Source organism: Trachypithecus francoisi, unplaced genomic scaffold (assembly GCF_009764315.1).
Source record: "Trachypithecus francoisi isolate TF-2019V2 unplaced genomic scaffold, Tfra_2.0 Lachesis_group21, whole genome shotgun sequence".
NCBI lineage: Eukaryota > Metazoa > Chordata > Mammalia > Primates > Cercopithecidae > Trachypithecus > Trachypithecus francoisi.
The window spans coordinates 59,810,482-59,828,778 of NW_022681467.1; the positions used below are offsets into that span (position 1 = coordinate 59,810,482).

Here is an 18,297-nt window from a genome sequence, read left to right on the forward strand (position 1 = left end):
CACCAGGGGGCCCTGTCCCCTCTCTAGGTCCAGGCCAGGTGGCCACCAAGCTGTGGGTTCTAGGGCCGCCATCTAGCAGAGCTGGGAGCTGCAGGGCCCAGTTCTACGCCTTCCATGATCTGGCACAAGTGCAAGACTGGGAATGCCTCGTTCTACATGGGAGAAGGCAGGGCCCTCCCTCCCTCCCTCCCCCCCTCCCCCCCCTCCCTCCCCCCCTCCCCCCCTCCCTCCCCCCCCCCCTCCCTCCCCCCCTCCCCCCCCTCCCCCCCCACGGGAGTCTCCACAAACGCAAGCCTCAGCCAGGACGCCACTCCTGTGCTGTAACTAACCAATCACACCTTCATTTTTCTAAAGCTTTATTTATTTTATAAAATGCATAAAATAAGTTATACTGGTAACATTTTAAAAATTAACATCTTTGTATTCGGCAGTCGTGGGTCAGGAGGCAGAAGGAGGGTGGCGGGGACAGGGATGGCTCACTGGGCAGCTAACCCGTGTAGGCCACTTCCTCCTCGTCACTGCCATCGGGGACCGCGTCTGTCCCAAAGTAGCGGTCGCCAAAGTTCCCTGGAGAAAGAAGCGGGCCAGTGTGGTGGGGCCTCCCAGGGCCACCCACCTTGCCCTCATGCACGGCTGAAGGGCCCGGGCAGCCTCACCAATGCCTGGGATGATGCGGAAAAGGTCATTGACCCGCTTGTCCACCGCCGTGGTGATGATTCTCACTCGTGGAAACGCATAGGCCACTGAGTGCACGCCCATCTCTGCCATGAGCAGTGACAGCAGAAAGATCTTGTCCTCAGGCACGTCGTGGTCCTACAGAGTGTATGGGCAGGTAAATCCCACCTCTGCCTGAACCTGCCCCGCCTACCCAGGGCCCACTCACCAGGAGCACGCGCACCGCCATCATGGCCGCGGCGCCCGTGGACACGGTGCAGTCCATGAGGATCACGTGGTCATCGCTGATGTCCTTGGGCAGCCTCAGGTAGTGCAGCTGCGGGCGGCATGGGTCAGGCTGCAGGTGCGGCTCCCTCTGCCCCCACCCCCGGGCTCATCGCCCCAGCTGCCCCCACACACCTCGGGCTCCCCGGTAAGCTGGTTGGTCTGGATGAGGATGGTGCCGATGCGCACGTCTTTGCACACAGCGCGCAGGGCGGGCTCCATGGTTTCACCGGCGCGCAGAATGGACACACCGGTGATCTGCGGGGAGGGGAGGCTAAGCACCCACATCCCGCCCCAGCCACCTGTCCCGCGCCCAGGTGCGCCCAGGCAGGTACCTGCTTCCCCGCATAGCACTTGCCCGCGTAGTCCTGCCCCTGCGGGGTCCGCACAACGCAGTCCTGTGGGGTGAAGGGTGAGGACCGGTGAGCGCAGGGAGCCCGCGCCGGCTCCGGGACCCACCCTCCACCTCGCAGGCTACAAACCTGAAACGGCAGGAAGGAGAGCGCGTGCTCGATGAGCAGCCGCATCAGTCTCTTGGAGTAGAAGATGAACTCGTCGCGACTGGTCTCCTTGTCCCTGCGGGGCCGAAAGTTGAGCGGGAGCGCGCGCGGAGCGGGAGCGCGCGCGGGGGCCTCCGTCCCCAGGTGGGTCCTCACCTGATGATGGTGTGCATGCCTCGCACCTGCGGCGTGCTCTTCAGGACGCTCAGCGTCCGGGGCAGGGGGTGGCACTGGTGTGCCGAGGCCAGCGCAGCCCTGGGGACAAATCGATGGCGAACACTCAAGAAGGGGGTCTTCTCCCAGAGCTCTCCCTCCCCACAGGACGGCTGTGCACATCACTGTGGGGGGAACACATGGGCCAGGCACAGCAGGAGGTGGAGCGGGCCTGACTTCTGCCTGGGGCTGAACTGCCAGACAAAGGCGAAAGATGGTGGCGAACAGCAGCGCAAGCTCACCATCAGGCAGAAAGCTGGGGGGTAAGAGGAAGCAGAAGTGGGCCAGGCACAGGGCAGGCTCACAGGTCTCAGACCCCAGGATGGGTGGCTTGTCCCCAGCCTCTCCCTGGGGGAACAACTAAAGCTCTGTGGGGTCAGGCCCCGCCCTGGCTCCTCCCCGAAGTGGTCCATGGCCCCTCAAGAGATGTGGGCGGGGGGGGCAAAGCTGGCTCAGTGCCGCTTGGCTGCCCCGCCCCGCTGCCCAAGCCTGGGGAGGGCAGGGGCAGGAGCAGGTCTAGGAGCAGGCAGGAAAAGGGCGGGACCGAGGCAAGAAAGAGGTGGGACAGGGAGGGGGCGGAGCGGGAAAGGGGCGGGGCAGGGGCAGGGCGGGGGGAGTGGCAGAGCGGGGGGCGGGGCGGGGCAAGGGCAGGGAAGGGGGCGGGGGCAGGAAGAGGAAAGCGGGGGAGGGGCACGGAATTGGGCGTGGCAGGGGCAGAAGAGGGAAAGGGGTTGGGCAGGGGCAGAAAAGAGGCACGACACGGGCAGGGAGAGGCAGGGCCGGGAATGGGGTGTGGCAGGGCAGAAAAGAGGCGTGACCGTGGCAGGGAAAGGGGCGGGGCAGAGCAGCAGCAGCGGGACAAGGGGCTACAGGAAGGCGGGGCACACAGCAGCACCACAGAGCACTCTGCTCACATATCCCAACGTAGCTTCCTCTGCTTGCCAGGTGAAGAGCATGTTCAGGGAGGGAACAAGGCAGGAAACGGGGGTTTACAAGAGAAGGAAGAGAACAAAGAGAAGGCTGCTTAGTTGGGGAGCAGGGCGTTCCCCGCAGGCCTGAGGAGGAGTGTGCGCGGCCAGGTCCCCAGCCCTGCCTGGCCCTCCCTCCTGCCCCCCACCAAGGCTTCCTGGGGCTGATGGAAGAGAGTGGAGCCACAGACCAACACTTTCTCAGCTGACCAGACGATGGAAAATGTGTCTGGCTACGTTCAGGTGTTTTTTCAAGTTTGAAAGCCTGGAAATTTTTTTTCTCAGAACAAAAGCTTCAGGAGGAACCTGATGGGACAAGACCTGCGGGTTCCCTGGCCGTGGAGAGGGCCAAGCAGAGACTCATGCAGGCACAGGAGGCTGGACGGCTGGTGGACGGGGCCTGGAGGCATTTCCAACATTTGGCAAACTCTTTGGAGTGCTCTGAACATGAGGGCTGTCCCATCAGGTGGCTCATTCAGGAGCCTCCCAACCCACAGAAGGCAGGGAGAAGGGCAGGTCCATCGTGGCTGTCCCCCTGCATGCCTGCCCTTGGGGAAGGGCAGTGGGATACGGCCCTGGCCCAGCCCAAGCTTCTTGCTGCAGTTGCCCAGTTCCTGCTGGCAGAGCTGTGTGGGCTGCGAGGACAGAGCTGGGGCAAGCAGGACCCAGGTGGGTGGGAGGACGGGGCGAGGCCCTCCCACCTGCAACCAGGGAAAGCTGACTTGTCCGTGAGGCTGGGCATAGGAGGTTACAACAGGCTGCCTGGCTGCTGGGACATGTCTGGAGTCCCTGCCCCAGGGGCCTGGCAGTGCTGCCTCAGGAGGACAGCTGTGCTCTCTGGGGTCAAATCCCATAGACAGACTTGGGTCAGGGGAGCCTCCAGCAAAGTCTCGCCAGGACAGGGTCAGGACCCCATGACCCTGGGCAAGCTACGTCACGTCTCTGTGCCTCAGTGTCCTCATCTGCCAGCAAGGGGAGGCAGAAGCAGGGCTGGGACCACGCCACACCTCCCCTTCTGTGACTGGGAAGAGCCGGCTGCCTGCCTGGCTGGATCACAGCCCAGACCTGGAGCTCCTTGGGAGTGTTGGAAATGCCTCCATCTGTGCAGACAGCTGTGTGAGTCTTACCTGACGCTGAGTTCACGCTGTGGCAGCAACACAGGAAGACACAAGGGAACGGTGGCGCGTCAGTGACCAGGGCAGGCGGCCACGCCACCCCCACCCAGGAATGGACATGCTGCAGGCCCGCAGGGACACAGCCAGTCATGGGGGTGGCAAGCTTCTAATGCTTCTAACCTGGGGACCACCTGGGCCAGACCTGCAGTTCTGGGTTGGGGCAAGAGCCAGGACCCTGGGCTCTGTTCTGCAGGCCTCAGGCCTTCAACATCCTGTTACGGAGTGTGTTCAGAGCCAGCCCAGGCTCCAAGGCCCAGCCATAGAATGCCTCAGGGAGCACGGGACCTCTGGTAGGGGCGTCGCTCCTGGGGTGACCCCGAGAAAGAGAGGAGCCTGGCCCGGCGTGGCACTCAGCAGTGAAACCCCCAGTCCTGGGCCAGCACGTCATGCCTGTCATTCCCAAAAGCTCAGGCTGGGTGTGCTGAGCAGGCTGCACCCTTGGCTGGGTCCTGAGCACCTGTACCCCCACCCCAGCTTCCTCAGGGAACCCAGGCCCTGCACGGCACAACGGGATGGGGTCTGGGCTGGACGATCCGACTGACCAAGCAGGCTCAGGACACTCGGGGCTGGCATCTGGCAAGGGGCAGTGAGCACAGGGGGTGAGGTGAGCAGGCCACTGGGGGTGGTGGCCGTGGAGAAGTGGGTAGTGGGGCTGGGCTAGGCCGTGGGGACACAGGACCCCGCTGGGCTGCGGGCCACTCACCTCCTCCAGCTGGCTGTGAACATGCTGCACGATCAGGTCGATGGCCACCGTGTTGCCGCTCCCTGGGGCGGGATGGCGGAGGGTGACTGGGGGCGGGGCCATTGGCCTGCCTGACACCCGCCCAACAGGCAGCCCGGCAGGCTCACCTCTGGGCACCACGATGTCTGCCAGGCGCATGGTGGGCTGGATGTACTGGTCGAAGGAGGGCTTGACAAACTTGTTGTACTGCTTGATGACACCCTCGATGTCCCGGCCGCGCTCACTGATGTCCCGGCGCAGCCGCCGTACCAGGCGGATGTCAGAGTCTGTGTCCACAAAGATCTTCATGTCCAGGAGCTGGTGGAGACAGTGGGCCAGTGAGTGGCCGGATGCCAGCAGCTGGCATGGAGACACTGGGACCAGCCCCTGCAGTGAAGCCGCCTGGTCTGTGGGCCTGGCCAGAGCCACCTCCCCAGGGCACCCTGGCAGGTGGGGAGGAGTGTGGAGGTGGGGGTGTCTGGGGGTGGCGTGCTGCCCATCAGGAGCTTAGGTGAAGAGGCGTGGCATGGTGGCTGGCGAAGGACTCAGGCAGGGATGAGGCTGGGCATACGTGATCTCCTTTACTTTGCTTGAGGAAACTCGCACCAACACACTGGGGAACGGGGGCATGGCGAGTTTAAGGTCTGTCCATATGCTCAGCACACCACAGTTGGCCCCTGAAGAGGCCTTGTGGAGGCTGGGGGCAGCTATGTGCTGGACAATGCGGTCCTCTGGGCCTGTGCCAGGGGCAGGACCTAGGCCCTGGGATCAGGCCAACCTGAGTCACACTCAGCTCTGTTCTGAAGGCTCCTGTGACCTACAGCAAAGTCTCTCAAACACAGAAGCCCCAGGTCCTCACCTGTCCATCAGTACCACAGCAAGGGACGAGAACGCCAAGAACACGCCAGGTATGAGCACTGGCCTCAGCCAGTGGAGAAGGAACCACTGCCCCAGCTCTGCCTTGCAGGGCCAGCAGATGGACCCAGCTGTAGACTGCCTGGGGTTGGGGTTGGGGTAGGGAGTGGCTGGCCTAGGCCTATAGAGTGTGGACGCCTTGGGGACGGGGCAGGAGGACACACACCTCATGGACAGGGTGGCCGGGGCTGAGACACCAGTGGGGTGGGTATTCCTAGTGAGTGCTAACCTCCAGCAGCGTCTTGTCAGCAAAGGCCATGATGCCCTCAAAGATGATGACGTTTGCACCATACAGTGTTTTCTGTGAAGAGACCTAGGAGTTGAGCCTGGCTCATGTGCCTGCGGCCCCCCGAGGCCCCCTCTGCAGGGCCCTGACCTACCCTCCCGAGGCCCCCTCTGCAGGGCCCTAGCCTACCCCCCTGAGGCCCCCTCTGCAGGGCCCTGGCCTATCCCCCTGAGGCCCCCTCTGCAGGGGCCTGGCCTACTCCCCTGAGGCCCCCTCTGCAGGGCCCTGGCCTACCCAGTCCTTCTTCCGGCTGTGCGTGGTGAAGTCATAGATGGGCACCTTGACACTCTTCCCCTGCTTCAGCTTCTTGAGGGTGGAAATGATGAGGTCGAAGTCAAAGGCGTCTGGGTGGTCGAAGTTGAAGTTGTTGTGTGCGGCCTGTTCCTGCTGCTGCTCAGTCAGCACCTGGTGGGGGAGGCTGTGGAGCAGTTGCAGGCACAGCAGGGCCCTCACCAATGCCAGTGGGCAGGGGCTCCAGGCCTCCCAGGCATAGCCATGCTGGGGCTCAGATGCCAGAGACCTGCATGTGCAGGGGTTCCAGGGTCAGGGAGAGGACAAGGGGGTCCTTGGGGGAGCTGGGCAGGGGCCCACCTTGTAGAAGGAGTCCATGGACAGCAAGACCACCCAGGGCACGTCCAGGGCTTCAATGATCATTCTGGCAACAGTGGTCTTCCCAGAGGCACTGCCACCTCCCAGGCCTGCCGGGGGGAGTGGAGACCCTCTATGAGGAACAGACGGGCTGCCCACACAGATCAGTCCCGGAGGCACCCACCCCACTGCCACTGCCTGCGGTTGCCCGGCTTCCTTCTCCTGCTCCAGTGGAAAGCATTGGAGGGGAGCCGGAGGCAGGCGTCCGGCAGCAGGTCCCACCCTCCCGCTGCTCTCACCGATGGCGAAAGCCTCTTTGGATTGTGTGCCATGCTCGTTGTACCAGGGTGGCCGCCCTGCAGTGTAGATGGTACGCTTGCTGGTGCGCAGCAGGGGAGGCTCTGACTTGCACTGGCTGGTGGTCCGCTTCCGGGGAGAGTGCCCGGTGCCCACAGGTGGCAGGAGCCTGTCCAGGGACTCTGCATTGCTGCTGCAGAGAGGGGCGTGCTCGGATTTGGCCCAGGGCTGCCCACCTCCCAGGTACCCGCTGGCATGGCTGGCCCACAGGGCATCTCCCCACCCCCTCAACAGGCATGGCTGAGGTGGGCAGACTCATTGGGGGTACATAAGAACTCTGCCTGGGCTGGGCATGGTAGCTCACGCCTGTAATCCCAGCACTTTGGGACGCCAAGACAGGTGGATCATTTGAGGTCAGGAGTTTGAGACCAGCCTGGCCAACATGGTGAAACCCCGTCTCTACTAAAAATTAAAAAAAAAAAAAAAAAAAAAAAAAATTACCTGGGCACAGTGGCAGGCGCCTGTAATCCCAGCTACTAGGGAGGCTGAAGCAGGAGAATCGCCTGAATCCGGGAGGCGGAGGTTGCAAACAGCTGAGATCATGCCACTGCACTGCGCTCCAGTCTGGATGACAGAGCGAGACTCCACTTCAAAAAAAAAAAAAAAAGAAGAAGAACCCTGCTTGCAGCTGGGCCACAGGACACACAGACCCAAGTGCTTAGCCTGGCACAAGGCAGACCATCACTGTCCACACAGCAAGGACTGAGGGACAGCAAACAAGGACAAGGGAAGGGGGAGAGACACTACCTTGGGGCCATGCTCATCCTGCTGTGTGGACGGGCACTGGCTGGGCCAGGCCCTGTCCCCAAGGGGACTCAAGGTGGGCAAGTGAAAGGCAGGCGAGACCCCAAAGTGGACCACGTTCCTTCCAACCTAGCACACTCTCTGGGCAGCCAAATCGCTGCCATGCTGAAGGCTGGGTGCCCAAAGAGATGTGAGGGAAGCACGTGGGTAGAGGTGAGGCCAGACCAGGTTGTGTGCACACAGCCAGGGTGAGGTCCCCAGACATGACCAGGCTGAAGGGCTCAGGGAGAGAGGCCAGAGGGCTCAGCCAGGGCCTGATCCTCCTGCAGTGACAGCAGCCCTGCCCAGGGTGGTGCCACGGCCTGGCCTCTCTGGCTGTCGGAGTGCCAGATGGGGGACCCTGGGAGCCTTATGGGAACCCCATTCATTCTTGCTGTGGCCCCTCCTGGGTCCCCAAGATAGAAACCTCCAGTATCTGGCAAACACTAGAGAGGAAATGCTGCAGGCTGCCTGGGAGGTGACCATGAGCCTGCCCAGGGGCAGGGGGAGCCCCTAAAAGCTGCAGGGGGTGAAATCAACAGGAGGAAGACACAGACCTATGCGGGGTGGCATCTACATGCACTGCACACGCCGGACCAGCACTCAGGCGCCTGCCAACTTCTTTGTCAGTTTACATCCTCAAGTGGGCAGGGGGCCGTGACTGGCCATGGAGCCCTGGGAGGGGCAGCCTCTGGGGAGGCTCGATGTGGCCCAGTGCCCTGCTGGGGTGGGGGGACAACGTGGCGCCCCCCCCTCAGTCTGTTCTGAGAGGCTCGGATGCAGAGCCTGGTGTGAAGATGCCAGGAGACAAGACACAGGCCCGGCAGAAGAGGCCACGCTGGCCGCGGCAGCCTCAGCATCGTTTCAGGCCTGCCTGGGAAGCTCTCAGGGGTCAGCACCTTGGCCCTGCAGGTCATGGCCCACCCACATGGGGAGCAACTCAGAACCACAGCCACTGCCTGTGCAGGGCAGAGCCCCTGGGGGCAAGAGGGAAAGTCCCGCAAACAGCAGGGCCACCTCTTTGTAGCTTCCTGCAGCGGCACAGTCTGTCCACTGCACTCTGGAGTTCACAGGAGATGGAACACTCCACAAATGCAAGTTACGCCTGAAAATGACACAGTAACACGCGTGCGGACAGGGAAAGGCATCCTCAGAGCATCGTCAGGGGAGAAAAGCAAGCTGGAAAGAGATACGATTCCATCGGTATAAAATCCAGCAAACGAAGGACGCTCACCCGCATGTGCCTGGGTGTAAGAGGGAGGGAGGCGTGTGTGAGAGAGAGGGGTGTGTGTGTGAGGGAGGGTGTGTGTGTGAGGGAGGTGTGTGTGTGAGGGAGGGTGTGTGTGTGAGGGAGGGGTGTGTGAGGGAGATGTGTGTGAGAGAGAGGGGTGTGTGTGTGAGGGAGGGGTGTGTGAGGGAGGGGTGTGGTGTGAGGGAGGGGTGTGTGGAGGGAGGGTGTGTGTGTGAGGGAGGGGTGTGTTGTGAGGGAGGTGTGTGTGTGAGGAGGGGTGTGTGTGTGAGGGAGGGGTGTGTGTGTGAGGGAGGGGTGTGTGAGGGAGGGTGTGTGTGAGGGGGGTGTGTGTGTGAGGGAGGGTGTGTGTGAGGGAGGGTGTGTGAGAGAGAGGGGTGTGTGTGAGGAGGGGTGTGTGTGTGGGGAGGGGTGTGTGTGTGTGTGAGAGAGGGGGTGTGGGTGAGGGAGGGTGTGTGTGTGAGAGAGGGGTGGTGTGAGGGGGGTGTGTGTGAGGGAGGGGTGTGGTGAGGGGGGTGTGTGTGTGAGGAGGGGTGTGTGTGTGAGGGAGGGGTGTGTGAGGGAGATGTGTGTGAGGGAGGGGTGTGGTGTGAGGGAGGGGTGTGGGTGAGAGAGAGGGGTGTGTGTGTGGAGGGAGGGGTGTGGAGGGAGATGTGTGTGAGAGGAGGGGTGTGTGTGTGAGGGAGGGGTGTGTGTGAGGAGGGGTGTGTGAGAGGGAGGGGTGTGTGTGTGAGGAGGGGTGGTGTGTGAGGGAGGGTGTGTGTGTGAGGGAGGGGTGTGTGTGAGGGAGGGGTGGTGTGTGTGAGGGAGGGTTGTGTGTGAGGGAGGGTGTGTGAGGGAGGGGTGTGTGAGGGAGGGGGTGTGAGGGAGATGTGTGTGAGAGGGAGGGGGTGTGTGTGAGGGAGGGGTGTGTGAGGGAGGGGTGTGTGTGTGAGGGAGGGTGTGTGGTGTGAGGGAGGGTGTTGTGTGAGGAGGGGTGTGTGTGTGAGGAGGTGTGTGTGTGTGAGGGAGGTGTGTGGTGTGAGGGAGGGTGTGTGAGGGAGATGTGTGTGAGAGAGAGGGGTGTGTGTGTTGAGGGAGGGTGTGTGAGGGAGGGGTGTGTGTGTGAGGGAGGGTGTGTGTGTGAGGGAGGGTGTGTGTGAGAGAGAGGGGTGTGTGTGGAGGGAGGGGTGTGTGAGGGAGATGTGTGTGTGAGAGGGAGGGGTGTGTGTGTGAGGAGGGGTGTGTGTGAGAGGGAGGGTGTTGTGTGAGGGAGGGGTGTGTGAGGGAGATGTGTGTGAGAGGGGGGTGTGTGTGTGAGGGAGGGGTGTGTGTGGAGGGAGGGGTGTGTGAGGGTGTGAGGGAGGGGTGTGTGTGTGAGGGAGGGGTGTGGTGTGAGGGGGGTGTGTGTGAGGGAGGTGTGTGTGTGAGGGAGGGTGTTGTGAGGGAGGGTGTGTGTGTGGTGAGGGAGATGTGTGTGTGAGGGAGGGGTGTGTGAGAGGGAGGGGGTGTGAGGGAGGGTGTGTGTGAGAGGGAGGGGTGTGTGGTGAGGGAGGGTGTGTGTGAGAGGGGGGTGTGTGTGTGAGGGAGGGGTGTGTGTGTGAGGGAGGGTGTGTGTGGAGGGAGGGGTGTGTGTGTGTGGGGAGGGGTGTGTGTGAGGGAGGGGTGTGGTGTGTGAGGGAGGGTGTGTGTGTGTGAGGGAGGGGTGTGTGAGGAGGGGTGGTGTGTGAGGGAGGGTGTGTGTGAGGGGGGTGTGTGTGAGGGAGGATGTGTGTGTGAGGGAGGGGGTGTGTGAGAGGGAGGGGTGTGTGAGGGAGGTGTGTGTGTGAGGGAGGGGTGGTGTGTGAGGGAGATGTGTGTGAGAGGGAGGGGGGTGTGTGTGAGGGTGTGTGTGTATGTGAGAGGGACGAGGTGTGTGTGTGAGGGAGGGAGATGTGTGTACACTCCAGGCCTGACCATGATCACCCTGAGCCACCAAGATTTGGAACAGCAACTTCTGTCCCATTGGAATGTTTTTAAGCAAAGGCCACTTTGTTACTATAAACCAAACCGTAGCCTGTCCTTGGAGCTGGCCGTCCCGCTGCCGCCAATGCATCAGGGCCTGGCTGCGGCATCAAGCCTGGTGCTTCCCTAGGCCGGTGGATGGCTGAGGACACGGCCAGGACAAGGGCCTTCCTGCCTCTGGGATGACCTGAGCGTCTCATGGGAATACTCATGTTCCCGGCGGCACATTCCTCCCCGTGCACCCGTGACACCCACAGCCAGGAGGACGGTGTCCGTGGGCACACACAGGGGGCAGTGGGAGGAGAGAGCCCAGCCCAACAGGTGACAGGCCACCTCAGCAGCTTTCACGGGCCCAGAGAACAGTGTGGCAACATTTACAGCAGCGAGAAGACTCGCTGTCTGCCTGACGTGGAAAGCGCGCTGCGCCTCTCCTCTGAGACAGACAGCCTGCCTGTTTCCATCTTGTCTCCGTGCCGCCATCAGGCAAGTGAGCACTGGGAACAATCGGCCTCACTCGGCCTCACCTCCGCGGCCTCAGAGATCGGAGATCGGAGATCGCTCTGGAGCTGAGAGCTGACGTCAGCAGCGGGGCTGAGCACAAACAACACAGCCAGGCGCCAAGAGAACCAGGCGAGGGGGGCCCGGGGACAGCGCCACTGCACGGTGCCCTGAAAGGGGAGCAGGTATCACGGCACTGCCCCGAGACCGTGTGTGGGGGCTGTGGCTGGAATGGGACCTGCACCCTACTCGGGTCTGCCTGAAGGGCGGTCAGTCAAGAAGGAAGACGGGACCCAGCAAACAGAAGCCACGACCCCCCAGGGACCCTGGACGGACACTGCCAACGCACCAGCAGTAAACAAGAGGGCCTGCAAGGCTCACCCAGGGGCCACCCCTCCCAGCAGGTGGTGACGGATGCCCACAGCTGGTGACAGTGCGGCAGACCAGCTTAGGCCCAGCAGATGGAAACGCTCTGATGGTCCTGGACGCCGTGGTGGGCAGAGAAGAAATCCAGGCGGCCCCTCCCGTCTATGCCTAACCCCAGCATCTGCAGGGAATCACCCACGGTCTTCGACCTCAGGGAGGAAGCTCTGACACAATCTGACTTGCAAAGAGTCTCCCCAGCAAAGCTCCCAGCACCGCCCTTGCGGCTGCCCGCACTTCCTCCGCGCACCTGGATGCCGAGGGTGAGCCCACGAATGCACAGAGCTGGGACTAACTTGAGAGGCAGACACCAGACGGCGGAGGCTGGGCTGGCACCGTCAGCTCCCCACTGGAAGTCTCCTGGTGCTCAGGCCTCTCCAGCAGGAGCCTCCCAACCCCCCATTTGTGGCTCCTCCTCATCCTACTGAAGTCACCGCAGATCCCTCCCGAGGCGCTGGCCCTGCTGCTGGGAGCCGTGCCATGCAGTGGAACAGTCAAAAGCAGGCCAGGACGATATGCCAGGAATCGCATATCACCGCAGGCCTGTGATGGTGTCAGGCTGAGTCTGCACCAAGCCCAGCCCCAATACCTTCTCCAAAGCTGGTCTGTCTCTGAGAGCCAAGGACAAAGCCTCACCCCACTTTTCACAAGCAGCACCCCTTGACAGAGGAAAGTTGGCCGGGTGTGGTGGCTCATGCCTGGAACAGCCCTTTGGAGGCTGCAGGAGGAGGACTGCTAGAGGTCAGCAGTTCATGACCAGCCTGGGCAACATGGTGAGACCCCCGTCTCCACAAAAAAAACTTTAGAATACTAAAAATAAATAAAAAGAGAGGAGAAAGTTACACAACAAACCTCATTTCCCGTGAACAGATGGACAAGAGTGCTTCTGGCCACAACAACAAAAGGTTAATTCCAACCCAGAGGGTTCCGAGCCGTAACCAATACAAGAGAGATGTGCCCAGACCAACAGCCCCCAGCAAAACTGCGCCTTCGACCCTGGGCTCTGCCCAGTGCCCGAGAGCACCTGCCAGCCTGTTTGATTCCTAATACCCACAGACATGCACCAAACACAGGTCTGAGTGGCCAGGACCACAGCACAAGTGGGCGCCCCTTGCAGCAGAGACCTCCGGCCGAGACTCACCTGCCTTCTGCTCTAAGGGCCCGGCACCCTGAGATCCTGATGCCAGGGTAAGATGGGGGGCTGCTCATGGTCGAAGACACGGGTGGGTGCTCCTGAACAGTGAGTGGCCCCAGGGGTGGATGCGTGGGGGCTCAGGCGCAGGCAGCCGTGGGGGGCGTCACCACCTCAGACCCACAGCAGTCCCCTAAGGCAGCTCAGGAGCTCTGGCCGCCTGAACTGCCCGTCCATGGGCAGGACTACTCCTATGGGCAGCACAGTGGGTGCAGAGCCGGGGGGCTGGGGGTAAGACCCTTGGCTGGTAGAAGCTGCCTGCCAAGTGACAGCAGAGACTCAGCAGCTCGGAGGCCCTTGGAGCCCCTACCGTACTGAGGGCACAGCACTCACTGCCGTCCTCAGAGGCCAAGGCCAGGCATAAGAGGATCACCCAGCTGGGGGCTTGTGTATGCCTGATATTAATAGCGCTGGCTTTGCCTGGTGTGGCCCTGACAATCCTCAGGCCAGCCCTTGGTGTGAACTGCCCCCTCCTGTGTGTGCGCTGGCACATTCGGCCAGCCTAGGGCCGCAGGCTTGCAGAGGACCACCGTGCGCCACGTGCCTGCACCCCTCCTGGATCCCCTGGATCCCCTGGCTACGGAGTGAACCCTCCACAGCAGGGCAGGGAAATCTGAGGCGCCTCTTGGCCAGATGTCCCAGACGTCAGTGCTGAGCTGGGCACCCCATCCCTAGCCCCAAAGTGCTTCCGACAGGCATAAACAAATCTGAAACTCCACCCTCTGGCACCATCTGAAAATAACTGCCCTGCCCTACCCCCACTCATGGGGGATCCTGCAGGGACCTGCAGCCACCCAGGGCTCAGCGCACACAGTCACCTCTCCGAGAGCCCACAGAAACGGGGGTTCCGCCTCACCCTCAGCAGAGTCCGTCCAGGATGTGCACAGAGAGGTCCTGGCAGCCCTAAGCCCTCTCCCAGGGGTGGACAGGTCACCATGGGTGTCAGCTTCCTCCTACCATGGGTTTCTCTTGGAGCTTCTAGTACTGAGGCAGGGGCTGCCAGGAGCTCAGGGAAAAGGGAAGACTCCACATCGAGGTCATACTCCTGAAAAGTAGGCCACTCCTGGGAGCTGCCTCAGAGGCAGGACTGGCCCATCTGTCTGTGTCCACAGGTGCTTCCTCTCCTCATCCTGCTTCCCGGAGGCGGTTACATTCCTCACCTGGGAAGTGGGCAGAAGACAGCCCAGGGTCCAGGAGGCAGAGGCTGTCCTGAGCAGGAGCGCAGAGTCCGGGCTCCTAGGAGCTGTGTCCCTGGCTGGGCTGTCTGAACAGCAGAGTGGACTCAGGCTGGTCTACCTCAGGCTGGTCTACCTGGCATGGGCATGCACTCTGGTTGCCCCAGCTGGCCAAGAGGCCCATGGACGCCGACACGACACTGGTCAGGCCAGGGACACACGAACCCAGGTATGCAGCTGTGAATGGAACCACCAGGCCCCACCCTGGAATCACGCTGCCTGGCTGCAGACCACGTGGTCCCCAACATACCCCTCCAGGAGGCTGCTCTCGGCCACAGCAGCCCGCGGCAGGAAGGGGCCGCTCACTGTGGGGAGGGGTGGCCTTCCCTGGTCCCATTCACTGGTGTTCCTCCCAGGTTCTGACTTGCTGAGCTGGGCCCGTCTGGAGAACTCCCATTCGCACGCCACCCACAGGCGCTGACGCCGCGTTGGGGTAAGCACTGCCCAGGGTACCTTCTGCCTAAGGTTTCCTCCTTGCAGGTGAGGCTGAGACCAGTGGTGCTGGAGGCTGCCTCAGCCACTTCTGGGCACCCCTTGCCCCTCCCTCACCTTCAGCCATCCTACTCTGGGCCACAGCACAGTCGAGTGTGGCTCAGTCCCCTCCACGGAGCCACGGCTTGCCTCAGTTTCCTCCTCAAGGACAACCGCAGGTGCATTACAGGTGGGCCGGCTCACAAAGACCAAGGCAGACGCCTCATCAGTGGTAAGGGCCCCATGTGTGTCGTCATCGTAAAGAAACAAGCACAGGCAGCTGGGCGTGGGGCTCACGCCTGGAACCCCAGCACTGTGGGAGGCCAAGGCGGGCGGATCACCTGAGGTCGGGAGTTTGAGACCGGCCTGACCAATATGGAGAAACCCCGTGTCTACTAAAAATACAAAAATTAGCTGGGCACAGTGGCACATGCCTGTAATCCCAGCTACTCAGGAGGCTGAGGCAGGAGAATCGCTTGAACCCGGGAGGCAGAGGTTGCTGTGAGCCGAGACTGCGCCACTGCACTCCAGCCTGGACAATAAGAGCAAAACTCCCTCTCAAAAACAAGAAAAGAAATAAGCACAGGCAGCCGGGCACGGTGGCTCACACCTGTAATCCCAGCACTTTGAGAGGCTGAGGTGGGCACATCACCTGAGGTCAGGAGTTCAAGACTAGCCTGGCCAACATGGTGAAACCCCATCTCTACTAAAAATACAAAAAATGGGCCAGGTGCAGTGGCTCACACCTGTAGTCCCAGCACTTTGGGAGGCTGAGGCTGGTGGATCACGAGGTCAGGAGATTGAGACCATCCTAGCTAACATGGTGACACCATGTCTCTACTAAAAATACAAAAAGTTAGCCGGTCGTGGTGGCGGGCGCCTGTAGTCCCAGCTACTCGGGAAGCTGAGGCAGAAGAGTTGCTTGAACCCGGGAGGTGGAGGTTGCAGTGAGCTGAGATGGCACCACTGCACTCCAGCCTGGGACTCTGTCTCCAAGAAAGAAAGGAAAGAAAGAAAGAAGCCCAGGCATGTGTGGAGACTGGAGGCAGGGCTGCCCCTCACCAACTATCCACAATGTGAAGGAAACCAGAAGCAAACATCCAGCAGCAGGGAGTGCGGGGCATGGAAACCAAGGCCGAGGGGACAGCCACAGGAGAGAGCACAGAGGGAGAAAGCAAGGCTCAGGCACTCCCTGGCTGTGGTTCAGGCCTGTTCTACCACCCCTGGGGTCACCATCGCCCACGGACCTTCCTGCTGGGTGCCTGAAGCACGGTGCCTCCTGACAGGTCAGGTTTAAGGGAAGTTTGCGGGATAACTAAAAAGAGGCTGGAGGGAGGAGGGAGCAGGGAGGAGCTAGCCCACAGGAGCCAACGCTGGCCTGACCCCTGTGCCAGACTGACTCTGGGAGAGTCATTAGGGCAGCTTTCTCAGGCCGGATGAGCACTGGGGGGGTTGGGGACTTGGCACTGGCCCACGCCACCACTCTGGAAACCTTCCCTCAGCAGGACCTGCTCTGCACAGGTCATGGGCAGCCTCCCTCTGCTCCCACTTCCACAGCTCCAGACTCCATCTCAACCACAGCCAGGAGTCACTGCTAACACCACAAAGGACCTGTTCCTGCACCAGCATGGGCCAGCTCTGGGGCAGGTGCCCGGGACAGAGTCACCAGTGGCAAGCAGATAGTAAACAACGGGCGAGATGGACAGACTGACTGCTGGGATGACACCGCAGGAGGAACTGGAATGGTGCTGGAGGGGCCCCAGCCCTGGGGACAGACCTCCCAAGCTGGAGCCTGCTCTGGAACACCAAGGGCAGCACCAGAGGTTGAAGAGGGGCAGACGCAGGAACGCTGGGGGACACACTCGGGGAACAGTGAGAAAAGCCCTAGGCTGGGGCAGAGGAAGTCCTCAATGGTACAAGCATCAAGACACAAAGTGCAAGAAATTTGCCTAAGACAAGAGGCAGTTCCAGGGCAGACCGGGGCCCCTGGAGAAGGGTGCTGCAATCTATCCTCACTGCCTGCAGCTTCCCTCCTGTCCCTTGGTAACCACACCAAAGATAACAGCAGTCTCTGCCTCCTGAGACACCAGGAGGGCCACTGTGCCCAGCCCACTGTCTGCGCACAGGGCAGGCCCAGATGGCGGCTGCCACCAACCTGTGTTATCTGGGAGTGCCTTTATCAAGAGCCCTCAGTGCTTGTCTAGCGTTGGCCTGCCCCACCTTGGGTTAAATCAAAGCCTCTTTGGTGGCCGCGCACGGTGGTTCATGCCTGTAATCCCACGGAGGCCGAGGCAGGCAGATCAGTTGAAGTCAGGAGTTCAAGACCAGCCTGGACTACATGACAAAATACCTGTCTACTAAAAATACAAAAAAATTAGCCAGCCGTGGTGGCACACACCTGTAATTCCAGCTACTTGGGAGGCAGGAGAATTGCTTGAACCCGGGAGGCGGAGGTTGTAGTGAGCCGAGATCCAGCCACTGCACTCCAGCCTGGGCGACAGAGTGAGACTCCATGTCAAAACAAAACAAACACACAAACAAAACAAAGCCTCTTTGGAATCAACAGAGGACAGACTCAGGTCCTATTAGACTCCAGCCATGCAAAGCTCCCAGTCACTGCCCACTGGGAAGGTATGGACTGAAAGGGCACAGGACCACGGGAAAGCTCTTTCCGCCCAGCAGCTCCTGGAGAAGAGCGACCCTGTGCCGGGACAGCCTTCCCCCTGCGGCCCCCAGCGCAGCCCATCTCTGAGGAAGTCCTGGCCCACAGCGTTTCTGACCAGAGTCACAGCCTGAACCCAGGCAAGAGGCGCCTGAGTAGGAACAATCCCTTCCATGGGGACCCCTCGGCTCCCCAAGGGACACTTCAGACCGGGAAGGGAGGGGCGGCGCCCAGAGCGCCCTCCTGCAGCCCCAGCACTGCGTGGCCACCGCCCGCTGACGGCCCCGGCCGCAAAGGCGCCGCGTAGGGCTCGGCTCCCCGAGGGGCCACCCGGGGTGACGAACCTGGGTGGGGGTGGCTCCTCCCGCTGCACCCCCACAACTTCCCCACCTCATGCTCTTGCAAAGCCCCAGCAGAGCCTCGAAGGTGCCCCGCGCGTGAGGGGCAATCAGAAGGCACCGTGCGCCGCCGCACCCCCAAATTCCTACCCCTGGCCTCGCGGGTCGGGCCGGGCCACACCCCGAGCCGACAACACTGAGCAACTCGCACAGTCGAGCAGGCACACGGCCCGCTGGGTGCTCAAGGCCGAGCGCCCCACCCACTGGGGGCAGAGACCAAGGTCAACGCTGGGGGTGCGCACCCGGCCGGGCTCCTTCCCCTGGCTCCGAGAAGCCTGCTGTCTTGGGCCAGGTCCGTCCTCCCGGCCGCTTCAAGCCCGCAGAGTTCCGCCCGGCACGGGGGAGAACGGGGCGCCGCCGCCTGGCCTCCGGGAGTGGGGAAGTTGGGCTCGCGGCGAGGACTGACCACCCCCCCCCACCTCGGCCAGAGCTGCAGCCCGTTTCCCGTTCGCCAGTGAAATGGAGGCGGCGCCCACGCCTACCGGTCCTCGCACGCGGTCTCGCTTTTCTCAGCCTGCCGGCCTGGCGGGTCTCGGGCCGTAGGTGGCGACGTGGGCGACGGGTCGGCGTCCGCGCGGGCCGGGGGCGCAGCCATTGCCCTCGGAGGCCTCTCCGCGGGCCGGGCGGCGCGCGTGGGCCGCCGGGAGCTGGTGGTTCCCTCTCCCGCCCACCGCGGACTACGAGCCCCACAAGGCCGCGCGTCGCGGACTACGAGCCCCACAAGGCCGCGCGTCGAGGACT

At 62.1% G+C, this 18,297-nt stretch overlaps 1 protein-coding gene across 21 annotated transcripts; it reads right to left on the reverse strand.

The window, feature by feature from the left end:
- Window positions 1-339: 339 nt before the first annotated feature.
- On the reverse strand, window positions 340-18,262 carry UCKL1 (uridine-cytidine kinase 1 like 1). 21 transcript variants are annotated; one of them, XR_004431385.1, is made up of 17 exons: window positions 18,039-18,262; window positions 6,605-6,795; window positions 6,309-6,415; window positions 5,952-6,122; window positions 5,661-5,732; window positions 5,376-5,513; window positions 4,645-4,834; window positions 4,499-4,560; window positions 3,748-3,856; window positions 2,567-2,586; window positions 1,596-1,694; window positions 1,422-1,515; window positions 1,275-1,337; window positions 1,075-1,197; window positions 884-991; window positions 657-813; window positions 340-567 (listed from the first exon to the last, which is right to left on the reverse strand). XR_004431385.1 is itself a non-coding variant. In XM_033187191.1 (16 exons), the coding sequence occupies exons 1-16, from the start codon at window positions 18,149-18,151 to the stop codon at window positions 488-490; spliced, it is 1,788 nt and encodes a 595-aa protein (XP_033043082.1). In that variant the 5' UTR covers window positions 18,152-18,256; the 3' UTR covers window positions 340-487. The 21 variants fall into 21 exon arrangements, 18 of the variants coding, with proteins under 18 accessions (XP_033043082.1, XP_033043081.1, XP_033043080.1 ...); XR_004431384.1 differs by having other exon boundaries at window positions 2,567-2,589; XM_033187191.1 differs by lacking the exon at window positions 3,748-3,856 and having other exon boundaries at window positions 2,567-2,589; window positions 6,605-6,792; window positions 18,039-18,256.
- Between the last annotated feature and the right edge of the window lie 35 nt (window positions 18,263-18,297).

Bases quoted from the DNA above. Each gene is read 5' to 3' on its own strand.
- UCKL1 (XM_033187189.1), bottom strand. From the start codon at position 18,151: ATGGCTGCGCCCCCGGCCCGCGCGGACGCCGACCCGTCGCCCACGTCG. The intron at 992-1,074 runs GTGTGTGGGGGC...TGCCGCCCGCAG, and splicing joins AGCTTACCGGGGAGCCCGAG to CTGCACTACCTGAGGCTGCC. The intron at 568-656 runs GTGAGGCTGCCC...TTCTTTCTCCAG, and splicing joins CCGCATCATCCCAGGCATTG to GGAACTTTGGCGACCGCTAC.